Source organism: Megalobrama amblycephala, linkage group LG3 (genome assembly GCF_018812025.1).
Source record: "Megalobrama amblycephala isolate DHTTF-2021 linkage group LG3, ASM1881202v1, whole genome shotgun sequence".
In the NCBI taxonomy this organism is placed as follows: Eukaryota; Metazoa; Chordata; class Actinopteri; order Cypriniformes; family Xenocyprididae; genus Megalobrama; species Megalobrama amblycephala.
The window spans coordinates 769,000-787,350 of NC_063046.1; the positions used below are offsets into that span (position 1 = coordinate 769,000).

General features: G+C 34.4%; 1 protein-coding gene and 1 long non-coding RNA gene across 2 annotated transcripts; one reads left to right on the forward strand and one right to left on the reverse strand.

Annotated features, from left to right (window-relative positions):
- Positions 1 to 267: 267 nt before the first annotated feature.
- LOC125263940 (bromodomain-containing protein DDB_G0280777-like) lies at positions 268 to 2,922 on the reverse strand. Its single transcript, XM_048183140.1, has 2 exons — positions 2,854 to 2,922; positions 268 to 1,327 (listed from the first exon to the last, which is right to left on the reverse strand). The coding sequence occupies exons 1-2, from the start codon at positions 2,920 to 2,922 to the stop codon at positions 362 to 364; spliced, it is 1,035 nt and encodes a 344-aa protein (XP_048039097.1). The 3' UTR covers positions 268 to 361.
- Positions 2,923 to 6,291: 3,369 nt separating this feature from the next.
- Positions 6,292 to 8,010, forward strand: LOC125264228. Its single transcript, XR_007184035.1, has 4 exons — positions 6,292 to 6,444; positions 6,650 to 6,672; positions 6,799 to 6,888; positions 7,756 to 8,010. It is a non-coding gene; the product is annotated as an uncharacterized LOC125264228 (long non-coding RNA).
- Positions 8,011 to 18,351: the final 10,341 nt, after the last annotated feature.

Below are 18,351 nucleotides of genomic sequence, written 5' to 3' on the forward strand. Positions count from 1 at the left end.
TCAGTTGTTGTTGCGGTTTCAGGGGTTGTGGTGTCTGTTGATGTTTCGGTTGTTGCGGTTTCAGGGGTTGTGGTGTCTGTTGATGTTTGGGTTGTTGTTGCTGTTTCAGGGGTTGTGGTGTCTGTTGATGTTTCAGTTGTTGTTGCGGTTTCAGTGGTTGTGGTGTCTGTTGATGTTTCAGTTGTTGTTGCGGTTTCAGTGGTTGTGGTGTCTGTTGATGTTTGGGTTGTTGCGGTTTCAGGGGTTGTGGTGTCTGTTGATGTTTCAGTTGTTGCGGTTTCAGGGGTTGTGGTGTCTGTTGATGTTTCAGTTGTTGCGGTTTCAGGGGTTGTGGTGTCTGTTGATGTTTGAGTTGTTGCGGTTACAGGGGTTGTGGTGTCTGTTGATGTTTCAGTTGTTGCGGTTTCAGTGGTTGTGGTGTCTGTTGATGTTTGGGTTGTTGTTGCGGTTTCAGGGGTTGTGGTGTCTGTTGATGTTTCAGTTGTTGCGGTTTCAGGGGTTGTGGTGTCTGTTGATGTTTCGGTTGTTGTGGTTTCAGGGGTTGTTGTGTCTGTTGATGTTTGGGTTGTTGTTGCGGTTGCAGGGGTTGTGGTGTCTGTTGATGTTTCGGTTGTTGCGGTTTCAGGGGTTGTGGTGTCTGTTGATGTTTCAGTTGTTGTTGCGGTTTCAGTGGTTGTGGTGTCTGTTGATGTTTGGGTTGTTGTTGCGGTTTCAGGGGTTGCGGTGTCTGTTGATGTTTCGGTTGTTGAGGTTTCAGGGGTTGTGGTGTCTGTTGATGTTTCAGTTGTTGCGGTTTCAGGGGTTGTGGTGTCTGTTGATGTTTCGGTTGTTGCGGTTTCAGGGGTTGTGGTGTCTGTTGATGTTTCAGTTGTTGCGGTTGCAGGGGTTGTGGTGTCTGTTGATGTTTCAGTTGTTGCGGTTTCAGGGGTTGTAGTGTCTGTTGATGTTTGGGTTGTTGTTGCGGTTGCAGGGGTTGTGGTGTCTGTTGATGTTTCAGTTGTTGCGGTTTCAGGGGTTGTGGTGTCTGTTGATGTTTCAGTTGTTGCGGTTTCAGGGGTTGTGGTGTCTTTTGATGTTTGGGTTGTTGCGGTTTCAGGGGTTGTGATGTCTGTTGATGTTTCAGTTGTTGCGGTTTCAGGGGTTGTGGTGTCTGTTGATGTTTTAGTTGTTGCGGTTTCAGGGGTTGTAGTGTCTGTTGATGTTTGAGTTGTTGCGGTTTCAGGGGTTGTAGTGTCTGTTGATGTTTGAGTTGTTGGACTTTTAGTAGTTGTAGTCTCTGGAGATGTACAACTACATGCACATGTACAACTGCATGTACTCTGGAGATCTACAACTACAGTTTCAGTAGTTGTAGGCACAGGACATGTTGAATTTGTTGTAGTAGCACTACAATATACTGTTGTTAAAAAATAAAAGCAATATTCATCATAATGCAACTGTTCCACTTAAATTATTAAGAGAAATTAATAATTTGCATGATCAGTAACTCGCATACCTAAACTTAACACTGCAATGATCACTGCTTTTCTAGTCATCTTTGTAGCTGTCAAATAGCTCACCTATAAACACATAATACACAAGATCAGAAAATACATACACAAAGGCATATTGAGATGTGATATTGTGACATTTTTGACATAATTGACAATGAAATAAGCAAAACAGACAAAACAAAAAACTTAGGAATATAAACACCCTATTTCCAGCACAGGAACCTGTGATGATTTGTCTTTTTTTGTACAGTGCACTGCACATTAATGAAGTTGAAAGTAGTTGGCATAAATAACAAGAAAAAAAATTGAAGAATTGCACTACTATTTAAAAGTTTGGTGTCAGTAAGATTTTTTTTTTTTTTTTTTTTTAATGTTTTTTGAGATTAGCCTCTTCTGCTTACCAAAGCTGAATTTTAGGGCTGCACAATATATAATTTTAACATCAACATTGTGTGCATCTGTGATAGTCAAATCACAGGAGGTGTAATGTCAAGTTAGTAGGAATCATAGTTGATCTGTATCCGTACAGACCAGGCCAGTTCAAAAAGCATGTGATTTGCGGATTAATTGCAAAATTCCAACATCATAAAGTTAAACATTATTGCCCACAACCCATTGCGCTTTGGACGAGGATTCAATTCAGAACTACAAACACAAATAACAATTGTTAAAAACATTGCGGATATGTGCTACCAAGGTTTGAGTGACTAATAAACAGTAATAAAACCTGATAAAGAAATATTGATTTCATGTTATCTATGTAATATTTCATCTGCAATAACAATGTGGACTTTTATAAAGATCTGTTTGACCATTAACTTTTAAATGCATCATTATGCATTAATATGAGGAGAGTTCTCCGCATGAAAGACCCGCGGCTGCAGATCATTGTGCTACTGCATCTCTCTCTAATACAGTAGGAAATGAAATGAAATGTGGAAGATTTAAGATGATTGACAGGCCAGTTTATGGTGACAGAATGTGATGCAAATATATTTTACTATTATATAGATATCGTTCAGCCCCTAACTCACCCCTTATACCTAAACATGACCACTTTTTAGGCACTTCACAAAAATAAAAAAGCAATATAGATATATTTACAGTGACTGTTATCCTAGTTGATATACTCTTGTATAAAAAGAATAATTTTAAGCTCCCCACTCCACCATATAACCTTAAGCATAACCATTTTGACAATATACGAAGTGTAACAGGCAAATAAATGTAATCACAATTTATTTATTTATTTAGAACAGACAACAGCAAACGAAGTGTGTGCTACATTACCAGCGCTCTGACAGCAAAACATAATTTTGTGAGTTACAGAATGAAATTAAAGTGTTTAATCACTGCAAACATTGCCCTGATCTGCATTTCCATCCTCCAAAGCATCGTGCTGCACAACACAGCAAGTCAAATCTGGCATGTCGCAAACAATGTTGGTTGCAAAACACAAGTAACAGCAACGTTCTCCAACAAATACGCCTATATACAGTGCCCTCTACAATTATTGGCACCCTTAGTAATTATGAGCAAAGGCGGCTGTGAAAATAAATCTGCATTGTTTATCCTTTTGATTTTTCATTCAAAAAATTCACAAAATTCTAACCTTTCATTGAAGGAAAACAGTTGAAAGTGGGGGGAGTAAAATATCTCTGAAGTATATTCCCATTCATATTTACATTTTTTTAGCACACCAGGGTGATCATGAACATGAAATTGTCCAGCCATGACTTCCTCTTCCACAGGAGAATAAACATGAGGAAACATAGAGGCCAAATTTCCTTAATCATTCATCACAATGAGTAAAACCAAAGAATATAGTTCTGATGTGCAGCAAAAGATTGTTGAGCTTCACAAAATAGAAAGTGGCTGTAAGAAAATAGCTAAAGCATTGAAAATCCCCATTTCCAGTATCAGGGCAATAATTAAGAAGTTCCAATCAACTAAAGATGTTACAAATCTGCCTGGAAGAGGACGTGTGTCTAAATCGTCCTAATGTGAAGTGAGGAGGAGAGTTTGAGTGGCCAAAGACTCTCCAAGGATCACAGCTGGAGAATTGCAGAGATTAGTTGAGTCTTGAGTCTCAGAAAGCCTAAAGCCAAACAGCACCTACATCCCCACAAGTTGTTCAGGAGGGTTTCAAGAAAAATCCTCTGCTCTCATCCAGAAACAATCTCCAGCATATTCAGTTGTCAGACACGACTGGAACTTCAAACGGGACCGGCTTCTATGGTCAGATGAAACAAAAAAAAAAAAAGAGCTTTTTGGCAGCAAACCCACCAGATGGGTTTGGTGCACACATGGATAAAAAGTACCCCATGCCCACGGTTAAATATACTGCTGGATCTTTAATGTTGTGGGCCTATTTTTCTGCTGGAGGTCCTGGACATCTTGTTCAGATACATGGTATCATGGATTCTATCAAATACCAACAGATAAAAAATCAATACCTGACCACTTCTGCTAGAAATCCAATAATGGGCTATGGTTGGATCTTCCATCAGGACAATGATCCAAAACAAACACCAAAACCAACACAAAAATGTGTCACTGAGCACAAAATGAAGCTTCTGCCATCCCAGTCCCCTGACCTGAACCCTAAAGAAAATGAGTGGAATGAACTGAAGAGAAGAAGCACCATCATGGAGCTGGAATCTGAAGGATCTGGAGAGGTTCTGCATGAAGGAATGGCCTCTGATCTCTTGTCAGGTGTTCTCCAAACTCATCAGGCATTATAGGTGAAGACTCAGAGCTGTTATCTTGGCAAAAGGAGGTTGCAAAAAGTTTTGAATAAAAGGGTGGCAATAATTGTGGCCAACGTGTTTTGGAGAAAAACATTTATTTCATAATGTGAGTTTCCCCCCCCTTTCAATTATTTTCCTTAAATGAAAGGTTATAATTTTGTGAATTTTTTGAATGAAAGATCAAAAGGATAAACAATGCAGATTTATTTTAACAGCCGCCTTTGCTCATAATTACTAAGGGTGCCAATAATTGTGGAGGGCACTGTAGGTTGTTTGTCACTTCCCTGAAATATGACCCATAGGAGTGTTTACTAAAGTTGCGACCCTATCGACAACAGGACACTTTCATTTTAATTCATGAAATACGACCCATAAGAGCATTTGCTAAAGTTGCGCCCCTATCGACAACAGGACACTTTCATTTTAATTCATGAAATACGACCCATAGGAGCATTTGCTAATGTTGTGCCCCTATCAACAACAGGACACAAATATGCCTATATAGGTTGTTTGTCACTTCCCTGAAATACGACTCATAGGAGTGTTTACTAAAGTTGCGCCCCTATCGACAACAGGACACTTTCATTTTAATTCATGAAATCGATCCATAGGAGAGTTTACTGAAGTTGTGCCCCTATCGACAACAGGACACTTTCATTTTAATTCATGAAATATGACCCATAGGAGCGTTTGCTAAAGTTGCACCCCTGTCAACAACAGGACACTTTCATTTTAATTCATGAAATCGATCCATAGGAGAGTTTACTGAAGTTGTGCCCCTATCAACAACAAGACACTTTCATTTTAATGCATTTTTCCCTTTCATCTGTGTCATATGTCGGGTTTCGCGTAGCTCAGTTGGCAGAGTATTGCAATATATATGCAATCATGTAATCACAAGATTGTGGGTTCAATCCCAGGGAATGCATGTGCTCATAAAGTGTATATGCACTATAAATCACTAAGGGTAGGTTTAGGGGTGGGGTGGGTGTAGTCGTTAATAAAAACAAAAACGTTTTGCTAAATGGAAATAGGAGAAATGGTGTAAAAAGTCCACACATTTTGATTGGTAACGACAGTCATACGTCATTTCAGACGACAGACAAAACACGACACTGTCATTATTTTTACGGGAGCTAGAAGGGCGCATGACTTTAAAATATAGGTCATAATAAGGTGCTTGAAAAACTACCTATACGGTGGTTGTTGTTTTTTTTTTTTTTTTTTTTTTTTTTTTTTAAGTCTGAGTTACAGCCAATAAGGAGCAAGGTTTGACGTCACTGCCGCCAACCTGTGTTGTGGTGTTTTGAAAGTTTTAATGGATAAGATGACAGATATGTGTGATTATTTTTGTATATGATTATATTGCAGAATAAGAAACTTTTCCTCACACAGTGGTATCATACGACTTCTTAAGCCTTGGAATAAAATTCACAAAATAATGGACTACGTTTATGATCAGTTTATGGTGTGTTTTCCTGTTATGGTGAGAAGCTGTTCCATGAAAAACAAAATAAAAATTAAATGATTACGTGCTGATTAAATGGTGGCAGAGTGTTAATTTATTTTTTTAAAAATAATGTAAAGTTTAGACTTAGGTAAAGAGATGGAATGAGATGGATCATGTAACAGGAAAATCTGCAAATTATATGTAACTCTTTAGATTAGGGTATGCAGAAGGCTTTGTAAATTATTTATTTGTGCGTTTTACACATCATCTATAACGGGTGTTGAACACTTTGTAGTGTGTACTGCAGTGTGAGTGCTGACTGGTGAGGGTATAGACAGTTGTCTTCTCTGATACACATGGAGTGTTTAACTCTGTGTACCTGATGTGAGCTTCATTGGAAGGTAAGACCACAATATGCCAGACTTCACGATACTGTTTTTGCCAGTTTTTTCTCACTTCTTTCTATATGGCTGTTACTTAAAGGCTTTGTGAAAGTCGTGCATAGAATTCCCGATCAACGCCTCCCTATCACTATGCCTATATTAGAAAGGTTAGTCGACTACTTCATGCTCGGACTAACGTGGCAAGGTTACGGCCTATGCAGCATTCTTCACATCTTTAGAGCTATGGCATAACGATATGGCAAAATGATTCTTCTCTTTAATGATTCAACATTATCAATGTCTGTGTATTCATCATCTCTTTCTCTTTGGTAATATTTAGGAACACTATCTACAGAATCCTCCAACTGGTGCGTATTTCCTTTCCATTCTCAGTTCTTTTGGGGTAGGCTCCGCCCCTGCCTTCATCTTAAGGCAGGATCAGCAAACGTCTGCTACCCTCCAGATTGTGCATATGGACGGGGCCTACGCCAAAGAAGTTAATAATTTATCATTTGATTATTTATATTCATACTGTCTAATAAATCATATTCAAATGTTTCTTTGCTTCCCAAGTCTTTCTGGTAGAACTCTGTCAGGTAAGGTGTCTTTAAAGAAAACTAAGTAAAATATTAGAGTTTGTCTGCTTTTAAAGGCATCATATTTTTCTCAGTAGTTGTGTAAGCACCATGAAAATCAAATTTTTTGTTCCATGTACTTTTCAGTCCAATGCTGTCTGCGGAAATACACAGAGAAGTTGATTCAGTGTTTAATGGTGTACATCTCTGACAATGCTGATAATCAGGCATTTCCAGGTGAGTGTCTGGAAAACATTGAACGCAATACATATGGCAGTGGTATTTAAACCCTGCACATTTTTGCATGTCTCCCTTATTTAACACCCCTGATTCAGATCATCAGCTTGTTAGGAGAGAGCTTTATGAACATAAGGAGACACAAGGAGAGACATAAGGCCTATACAGTAACTGTTTTACACTTTTCTTTTTGTATTCTCCTAATTTTTTGTATATTTGTATTATCCTACGCACATTCAAGAAGAAAAGAACACTTTTAATAGCAAAACAACCTAAATGTTTTCTTTCTACAGATGACAGTGTTAATAAAACTATCCCCATTCACACGGATTTGCAAAAATGGCCAAAAAAAGCTGTATTATGTATGCCAGACAAGTATTTGGCAATGTCACTTTGTAAAGAAACTATACGCCCTTGCACATACGAAAATCTGTTTTCAAAAGTTTGTGTTTTTAGGCCAACAAACCGCTGTTGTTGTGTAAATGAACGGCCATAACGGCTAAAAGTTTTCCATTTTTAGTGGAAAACTGTGTTGTGTAAACAGCCCCGAAGTTAAGTGTGCTGCATCCTGTTCGCCTGTCATTTGGATTATTGTTATTAAAGCTTTGTGTTGGCACCTTCTTCTTCATCTTCGTCTGGTTGCCTGCAACCACCCGTGACAATTGTTTAGAGTAAAATAAAACAAATTAAATGATAAACTGTAACATTTATTTTATTTATTAAATATAAAGGTGTTTTCTTGTTATTTCAAAACATTCTATCTCATTTTGTGTTATAGAAATGCATTATATTTTTCCCACTGTAAAACAATCTGAAACTACCACGTAATGTTGTAAGTAAATACACATTTGCTATGCTTTTCTTTAGGATGGTGACGTAAAGGAACTGGAACAGCACACACACCGAGGATTATCACGAAGGTGGCTTCATGGATGATCCTTTAAAGTCTGGAACTTTCTTTTGGTCAAATTGTCACTTTTTTCAGAACTATTTAAGTTGCTGTTTCCAGAGTAGTATAGAGACAGAGCGACACGCGTCATAATCTGAAAACCATACCCACCGAGGGGGAAAACAATCCAACAGTCTCCATTGACTTTGTATTGCGTGAGGCTACCTCCTTGTCTTTTCTGTCTTATTACAAAAAACAGAACAATGCCTAAATGCTGCTGTGTGACAAGGTGTACAGCTAACAAGCTAAAAAAAACCAGAAATAGGTTTTTATAAGCTGTCGACCCCAAAAACCGAATGTTTAAGGACACAAAAGTGGATACAGGCAGTGAGACAGAGCGCAATGGGTCATATTACTATAAGAACTACACTGGAGGGGAACGTAATCGGCAACAGGTGAAATAATTCTTTGACATGGTTAAAAATAATGAATGGTTTGTTTTTGTTTATTTGTTTAGCATATGTTGTCGCCGATTACGATTACTGCATTGTTCTGTTTTTTTGTAATAAGTTATAAAAAACAAGTAGGCAGCCTCATGCAATACAAAGTCAATGGAGACGGTTGGATTGTTTTCCCCCCCGGTGGGCATGGTTTTCAGATTATACTAAATGCGCTCTGTCTCTATTGCAGTCTCTGTCAGAAAACCTAAAATGCTTTATTTTTGTACTTATTTTACTAATTGTACTAATTGTGTGAAAACCTTTTGTTGAAATGCTGTCCAAAAATGAAGTAAAATGCTGTTTTGTGCTTATTGTATGTTTTGTACTTATTTCAAGACATTGACTGTTCTAGAGCAGTACAGTAAGTTTTATTCAATAGCTCAAGGTCTAAAATTAATTCAAATTTTAAGTTTGTTCAACTCAATTAACTTTTTTTTTAAGTAAATTAGCTTAAATGTTAACACTAACATTAGTTGGTAAATTCAACTTGTGTTTTTAGTAAAGAATTTTGAGTACACAAATATATTTAAGTACCTATAACAGAGGTTTTCTTGTTAGTTTCACATAAATTTGCTTCAAGTTGGATTTACTTAAAAAGTGTATGTATTTTAAGTAAATCCAACACATCATTTTTTTTCAGTGTATACTGATCATTTACTAATGGTTCATCATTTGTTCATGATTAACAATTGTTTATTGAGATAATGTTTAGAAATGTTGAGAAAACAATTTGGACATAAATACTTCAGTTATTTATAAGTGATAAGTAATGTATCAACTAATAACTTATCCATCTTCTAATGATCTGTTTGATTAATTTCATGATTTACGCATTTTTAAGATAACTTACAACACATTTGTAAATCGTCAACATACGACTTAGACTTAGTATCATTTATGATTATGTATAGTGATGTTTTGTAAATGATTTGTTCATCATTAACTAATAACTTACAAGTGATTTATAACTGAATTAATAAAACATTCATAAAATGTTAACATATCACTTATTAATCATGTATGAATATATAGTCATGTTTTGAAAAGGTTTCGTTCATCATTTACTAATAATTTCTAAATTACTTATAACTGAACGTTATTATAAAATATTACCCATACATTTAAAATAGTTCGAAAAAATGCCTTTATAAAAGTGAAACATAAAAAATGCCCCTAGAAATCGATTTAAATATCACCCCTTAGTGGAAAAGTTCTGGAAAAGTTTCTGTCACTGCTTATAGGTGTGGGATTATTTTTCAGTTTTTTTCCCTCATTGTTCACGGTTTTCTGCAAAACTGTTTTTCCTTTTTGGTGTTATAGAAATTGTCTCCCTAATGTTAAATGACCGACAGTAATATCCAGGGATGCAAACTACCACTCACCTTTGGTGAATTTTATTACAAAAAATAATGTTAGTCATATATTAATGTTAATGAATACATTTTCTACTGCATTTATTTAAAAATACAACAATAACTGTGAAATATTATTCCAGTGTAAATCAGCTGTTTTCTATGTGAATATATAGTAAAGTGTAATTTATTCCTGTGATCAAAGCTGAATTTTCAGCATCATTACTCCAGTCTTCAGGGTCACATGATCCTTCAGAAATCATTCTAATATGATGATTTGCTGCTTAAGAAACATTTATGATTATTATCAATGTTTAAAACAGTTTTCTGTAAAAACTGTCAATGCATCCTTTAAAATTACTCATACTGATACTAAAAAAAAAAAAAATCCTACCGATCCCAAACATTTGAATGGTAGCATAAATTAAGACCAAAATTATTAAATTAATTCATTAAACTACAAATGTCATTTTGCCAACACCAAGGGCTTTTAATTGTGATCCTTAAAAATTATGTTCAGCAAAATTAAATATCATCGCAGATAAGTACATACATTGTAAGATTTAAAATATTGTTTTACTTCCTCATGCTATCCTTATTGTTCATAGCTATTCATTTTGTACCCTATTATTATTGTACCCTATTGCATTTCTGTAGTTTTTTTATGTCTGGAGACATTTATGAAAATCACTCCAATGGCATATTAAAATTTAAACAACTTTTACGGACCCACTTTATATTAAGTGGCCTTAACTACTATGTACTTACATTTAAATTACTCATTTGATACAATGCACTTATTGTGTACATACATGTTTTTACATTGTAGTTATATTTTAAAAACACCTGCATGTAATTACATCTGTAATTAATTTATGTAATTACATTTATAATTACACTGTTGACCCATCCCTTAACCCTTACCCCTACCCTTAAACCTACCCATACCACCAGAGCTTTCCCTAACCTTACCCGTATCCCACCTCAATAGCTGCAAATGTGTTTTGCAATTCAATATGAACACAATAAGTACATTGTACTTATTTTCTGATGTAAGTACATAGTAGTTAAGGCCACTTAATATAAAGTGGGACCACTTTTACTTCAATTAATCACTTATTATAATTGCTGTTACAACGTGTATGGAGAATGAAGTTTGCTTCTGTTGTAACCCTTATATTATACACAACAAAAAGACAACAATGCTCAATTAAGAAAATAGACCATACTATAGGTGGTTATAATTATCAATATAAATAAGAAAGTATGGCTGTAGTAATAATGAACAAGTCAAACTCACCCAATCCATCGCCTATCTGAATGTTATCATACACACTGGTTAAGCTGCTAGTCTCTTGACAAACTTGGGTAAAGTCATTCTCTCCTCCAAGTCATCGTTTTTATAAGCTTTGAATTACATGACAAACCGCATAGAGTGATGTGGCACTATTGCTTTCCATTCTTAACCAAACTGGATTTACCCACTTATACTGCATTCCTCCCTAAGCATGCAGTTTCACAAATATATTTCATTGGAAGAGCAGGTGATCAGGGTGTGTTGCATTGTTAAGTTTTTTGCAGGTTCTTTAGATCAAATGATTAAAATAAATCAGACTAAATAATATTATAGGCTGTGTTATCACTTTTAAAGAGCTGTGTATGTTCTATTTGCTGATCAACATTATTTAAGTAATCATGTAATGTAATACCTATTTCTAAACGTCAGATATGTGTTTCCAAGTCTGTGAGCATTTATTGCACTGAATACACTGACACTGAAGAACACTGAAGAAGAAATTGTACAATATGAGAGTTTGGAATGACATGATGGCAGAATTTATTTACTTTTTGGCAAATTATTCCTCATTAGGGCGGAAGGAGCTGGTTGCGATATGAAGAAACAAGGGAAGAGGAAAAAGGGAGAAAAAAAACAAGAAACCCAAAATGTCAGAAAATCAAATTACACAGAATTTGGAATCATAAGAAACAGTGTTACTGCTGTATGAATTCATCCGGTCATGTTTTTTTTGTTGTCGAGATGAATAACTATGATCACAACTCCTGCAAAGCTGCTGTGCAAGTTTTCATGATAATATTATTAAGCCATCATATCCATGTGAGTTTTTCCCAGAAGACAGATTTTGTTCTACAGGTATTATGTTAACTCTTAATTTTGATCCTCAAACCTTTCATGTCTGCAACATACATAGTATGTGAGATGTTTGCATATCTCTCCATCTATCTGCTGAAGGAATGTAGAGTGTGCTTTTTATATGAACAAAGATTTCATCGGACACACTGTACATTTATTCATTTAGTGGATGCTTTTATCCAAAGCACCTTACAATTGAGAAAAATCACAAGAAATTGAAAAAAAAAAAAAAAATGATGTTGGATTTACTTGAATAAAGAAAAGAAATTAGTAAATTAAGTCAAATTTACAGAGAATTACAAAGAAATTGCAAATAACACAGCCTTGGATTATCAGCCTTTTGTACTTATGGACAAGTGTGGGTAATAACAGGCACTTATGTGTGGTAACTAGTAAGACACGTTACTGTACTTACTAGTGGTATATACACGGTAACTATGTTATACGAAGCGACAAGTGTGGACACATAACAAATACTTACTGTGAAGCAAATGTGCTTACCAAAATGATACACTGCAGTAACTATACAGCACTTCATAGTCTTAATACTTATTAAGTAGTCCTTTTAAGCAAGGCTTTTGACACATGACAACTGAGTATACCAAGTACAATTGTAGTGTTACTGATCTGTCATCATACACACAATTATTAGGATTTCTAAGCTTTGAGTCACATGACAAACCGCATAGCGTGATGTGGCATTATTGCTTTCCATTCTTAACCAAACTACTCACTCATACAACAATGCATTTCTCACTAAGCATGCAGTTTCACAAATATATTTCATTAGAAGAGCAGGTGATCAGGGTGTGTTGCTGAGTTTTTTGCAGGTGCTTTAGATCAAATGATTAAACTTATAAAACAGACTAAATAATATTGTAGGCTGCGTTATCACTTTTAAAGACCAGTGTATGTTCTATTTGCTGATCAACATTATTTAAGTAATCATGTAATGTAATGTATTATTTCTAAATGTCAAATATGTGTTTCCAAGTCTGTAAGCATTTATTTCTTCTGTTGGACCTCATTGGCTTTAATTGGACAAATAAACACTGAAGAAGAAATTGTACAATATAAAAGTTTGGAATGACATGATGGCAGAATTTATTTACTTTTTGGCAAATCATTCCTCATTAGGGCGGAAGGAGCTGGTTGCGATATGAAGAAACAAAGGAAGAGGAAAAAGGGGGAAAAAACAAGAAACCCAAAATTGCAGAAAATCAAGTTACACAGAATTTGGAATCATAAGAAACAGTGTTACTGCTGTATGAATTCATCCGGTCATGTTTTTTTGTTGTTGAGATGAATAACTGTGATCACAACTCCTGTAAAGCTGTTGTGCAGGTTTTCATGATAATATTATTAAGCCATCATATCCATGTACACTCTAAAAAATAAAACATTGGTTCAACAAAAACAAAATATGTTAACGTTTTCCACTAGAATTTTTAACTTAAGCCAATTGGGAGAATTACATTAATTCAAAGCAATATTTTAAGTTGATCCAACATAATGTTTTAAGTAAGGTGAAGATGCTTTTTGGACACAATAAAACACATTTCTAAGTAACAAGTAACATGCTTGGTAACACTTATCAAGCACCGCTTGTCACCATGATGGTAAATCTCCAAAAACCCACATTAACAGAAACTCTTCTAAATTAGCATAACAAAACACTAATTACTGCTAAATCTCCCTTACCATTAATCTTATGCAAAAAACATTATATAACACTTAATTTTAGCATTTACTCTCCCTTTCAAGTGCCATGGGCAAAGCATGATGGGAAATATAAATCCCAGCCCAGTTTCACTTAAGTTCGTCTAAATTAAAAGAAGTGTTCATACAACTCAAAACAATGAAACACGTTTACATGTCATCAGATTGTATTTTACATTAACAGAACTTAAATACATTTTTGATTAACTGAAAATGTTAAACTATGACAAGTCATGATAGTATATTGAATCAATAGGCATAATTTGTGTGTCATCCAAGTTCAATAAAATAACAATTACAAGTAAAAAGTCTAACAGCATTTCAGAACTAGATTTTTTATTTCACAACAATATATACATTTAAGTAATGACTAAAGGTCCCCTGAATTAGTTTTTAGAGTGTAGGTTTTTCCCAGAAGACAGATTTTGATTCTTTGAAGTTGTTCCACAGGTATAGCATTAACTCTCAATTTTGATCCTCAAACCTTTCATGTCTGCAACATACATAGTATGTGAGATGTTTGCATATCTCTCCATCTATCTGCTGAAGGAATGTAGAGTGTGCTTTTTATATGAACAAAGATTTCATCGGACATACTGTACATTTCTTCATTCAGTGGATGCTTTTATCTAAAGCACCTTACAAATGATAAAAATCACAAGAAATTGAAAAAAAATATGTTGGATTTACTTAATTTACTAATTTCTTTTCTTATTTAAGTCAAATTTACAGATAATTACAAAGAAATTGCAAATAACACAGCCTTAAATTATCAGCCTTTTGTACTTATGGACAAGTGTGGGTAATAACAGGCACTTATGTGTGGTAACTAAGACACGTTACTGTACTTACTAGTGGTATATACACGGTAACTATGTTATACGAAGCGACAAGTGTGGACACATAACAAACACTTACTGTGAAGCAAATGTGCTTACCAAAATGATACACTGCAGTAACTATACAGCACTTCATAGTCTTAATACTTATTAAGTAGTCCTTTTAAGGAAGGCTTTTGACACATGACATTTGAGTATACCAAGTACAATTGTAGTGTTACTGATCTGTCATCATACACACAATTATTAGGATTTCTAAGCTTTGAGTCACATGACAAACCGCATAGCGTGATGTGGCATTATTGCTTTCCATTCTTAACCAAAGAAGGGGGGGGGGGGGGAACAAGAAACCCAAAATTGCAGAAAATCAAGTTACACAGAATTTGGAATCATACGAAACAGTGTTACTGCTGTATGAATTCATCCGGTCATGTTTTTTTGTTGTTGAGATGAATAACTATGATCACAACTCCTGTAAAGCTGTTGTGCAGGTTTTCATGATAATATTATCAAGCCATCATATTCATGTGAGTTTTTGCCAGAAGACAGATTTTGATTCTTCAAAGTTGTTCCACAGGTGTGTTAACTCATACTTTTGATCCTCAAACCTTTCATGTCTGCAACATACATAGTCTGTGAGATGTTTGCATATCTCTCCATCTATCTGCTGAAGGAATGTAGAGTGTGCTTTTTATATGAACAAAGATTTCATCGGACATACTGTACATTTATTCATTTAGTGGATGCTTTTATCTAAAGCACCTTACAAATGAGAAAAATCACAAGAAATTGAAAAAAAAAAATTATGTTGGATTTACTTAAATAAAGAAAAGAAATTAGTAAATCAATTTTACAGATTATTACAAAGAAACTGCAACACAGCCTTGAATTAACAGCCTTTTGTACTTATGGACAAGTGTGGGTAATAACAGGCACTTATGTGTGGTAACTAGTAAGACACGTTACTGTACTTACTAGTGGTATATACACGGTAACTATGTTGTACTCGCCGACAAGTGTGGACACATAACAAACACTTACTGTGAAACAAATGTGCTTACCAAAATGATACACTGCAGTAACTATACAGCACTTCATAATTACATACTTATCAAGTAGTCCTTTTAAGCAAGGCTTTTAATACATGACAACTGAGTATACCAAGTACAGTTGTAGTGTTACTGATCTGTCATCATACACATAATTATTAGGGTATGTATGTCTGTCATCAAAATACCAATCAGTTAAGTGAATCACTGGCCAGTAAAGATTAGGCAAGTTGAACCACAATAGTATATCATACAGTACTCAAGAAGTAATGTACAACTTACACATTAACTAACTGGTATATTCACTAGTATATTTATAGTAAGTACATTGAATTATTACTGTAAAATAAATTGCACCCTTATATACATTGCATAGGAATTACCAGCTCTTTCCTGGTGTAACTTACCTAACTGGTATATTTACTAGTGTGTTCATAGTGAGTACATGGAAATAGGACTGTACAATAAAGTGCATCCTTGTACCTAAACATTACATAGGAATTACCATTCTTTAACCTTTGTAATAATAAGCTTAAGCATATTAAATAGTAAGGACTATAAAATAAGATGCACTGTTGTGGAGAGCAATTTAGCATTAACAGTTCATAAAACACTACATAAAGTACATGTATGTATGTACCACTGGAAATTACAGCAGTGTTTCTTATTAGTTTCCATGTACATACATGTCAGGTAAGTACCTTGTGTTACCACTCTTTTACTTGTTTGTACAACATAATTACTATATATGTACCAGGAAAATACACGTACTGAAAAATAAAGTGCTACCGTATTTTATTTTATTTTATTTACAGTGTATTACACAAGCTACAACAAAGGTGAGATGTAGAAAAGAGAAAAGTTTTATATTGCCTGTGTTGCTTGACAGGTTTTAATATATATCACTACAACCAAAGACAGTGCTGTAAATAATAAATATATTAGAATATTTATACATATGATACTATCATATTTGATATATTGCAACTATCTCTTGGGGTGTTCCTCAGGGATCAATTCTTGGTCTGACTTTGTTTTCATTGTATATGTTACCCTTGGGTTCAGGAAATACAATATTAATTATCATCTGTATGCTGATGGTCTACAACTGTACTTTCCTTTGGAGTGTGATGGCTGCACGTCTTTTGATAATTTTTATTAAGTGTTTGACTGAGGTAAATGTCTTAGTCAGGGTGTGAATTACACAGCGGCCTTCAGGAGTACAGAGAGTAAGGGCAAAAAAAAACACTTTTTTCCCATTGTTAAGGTAAGTTTGTTCTTTTTATACAGAACATTTTCCTTATGAATTGTTTATCTTTTTTTTTTCTTTTTTCCTTTTTTTCTTTTTTGTTAAAAGGCAAATAAATTAAAGAATACAATTATACAAATCTAGAACCCACCCCTGGTAGACTTGAAGAAAGTAGAAATATAATACAAACACAGAAGGAAGACAAAATGAATAAATTAATAAAAAATACATAAATAAATAAATTTTAAAAATCAGGTTTACATACAGTACAGTCCAAAAGTTTGGAACCACTAAGATTTTTAAAGTTTTTAAAAGAAGTTTTGTCTGCTCACCAAGGCTACATTTATTTAATTAAAAATGCAGTAAAAAACAGTAATATTGTGAAATATTATTACAATTTAAAATAACTGTTTTCTATTTGAATATATTTGACAAAGTAATTTATTCCTGTGATGGCAAAGCTGAATTTTCAGCATCATTACTCCAGTCTTCAGTGTCACATGATCCTTCAGAAATCATTCTAATATGCTGATCTGCTGCTCAAGAAACATTTAATGTGTACAATTGTACAAAATATTTGTGTACAATATTTTTTTTTCAGGATTATTTGATGAATAGAAAGTTCAAAAGAACAGTGTTTATCTGAAATCTAATCTTTTGTAATATTATAAATGTCTTTACTGCCACTTTTGATTGATTTAATGCATCCTTGCTGAATAAAAGTATTCATTTCTTTAATTTCTTTTCAAAAAAATAAAAATAAAAATTCTTACTGACCCCAAACTTTTGAATGGTAGTGTATAATGCTACAGAAGCTTTGTATTTCAGATAAATGCTGTTCTTTTGAACTTTCTATTCATCAAGGAATCCTGAAAAAAAAAGTACACAACTGTTTTCAACATTGAAAATAATCATAAATGTTTATTGAGCAGCAAATCAGCATATTAGAATGATTTCTGAAGGATCATGTGACACTGAAGACTGGAGTAATGATGCTGAAAATTCAGCTTTGCCATCACAGGAATAAATTACTTTGTCAAATATATTTAAATAGTACACAGTTATTTTAAATTGTAATAATATTTCACAATATTACTGTTTTTTACTGTATTTTTAATTAAATAAATGTAGCCTTGGTGAGCAGACGAAACTTCTTTTAAAAACATTAAAAATCTTAGTGGTTCCAAACTTTTGGACTGTACTGTAGATTACACTTAGGAGAGGAGGATAGATTCATGTAGAAATGTTTCATAGGAGTCAAGTAAACCCTATGGAGTAATTTCCAGTGTATCATTTGATGATTGGGGTTCTTTGAAGATAGCTTAAACATCCCCCATACCTTTTCCGAAAATAAAACATGCACATCCTCATTAAGATCCTTAGCCCAAACAGTTGTAATAGACAAGAGTTTGTATGAATGCTCAAGAAGAGACGGATAAATATTTGATATATTGTTGAAATGAAAGTTAGTCTTCATGCAACATTAAACCGGTTCTTCAAAATGTGTTTCCTGTTGAACTTGTTTTAGTTTCTGTCTTTGTTTGTTGGGTGCTTTAGGCACTTAGTCATATGATCTGACTGATGTTGAAATAATTGGAATAGTCTTGTGTTTTCGGTAACCTCTAAAACATTTCAGCTAGTTCATTGCTTAAATGCTCAATCTCTTTCTGTTTTAACAGTTCTGCTCTTGGCTGTTCTGCATTTCTCATGTACA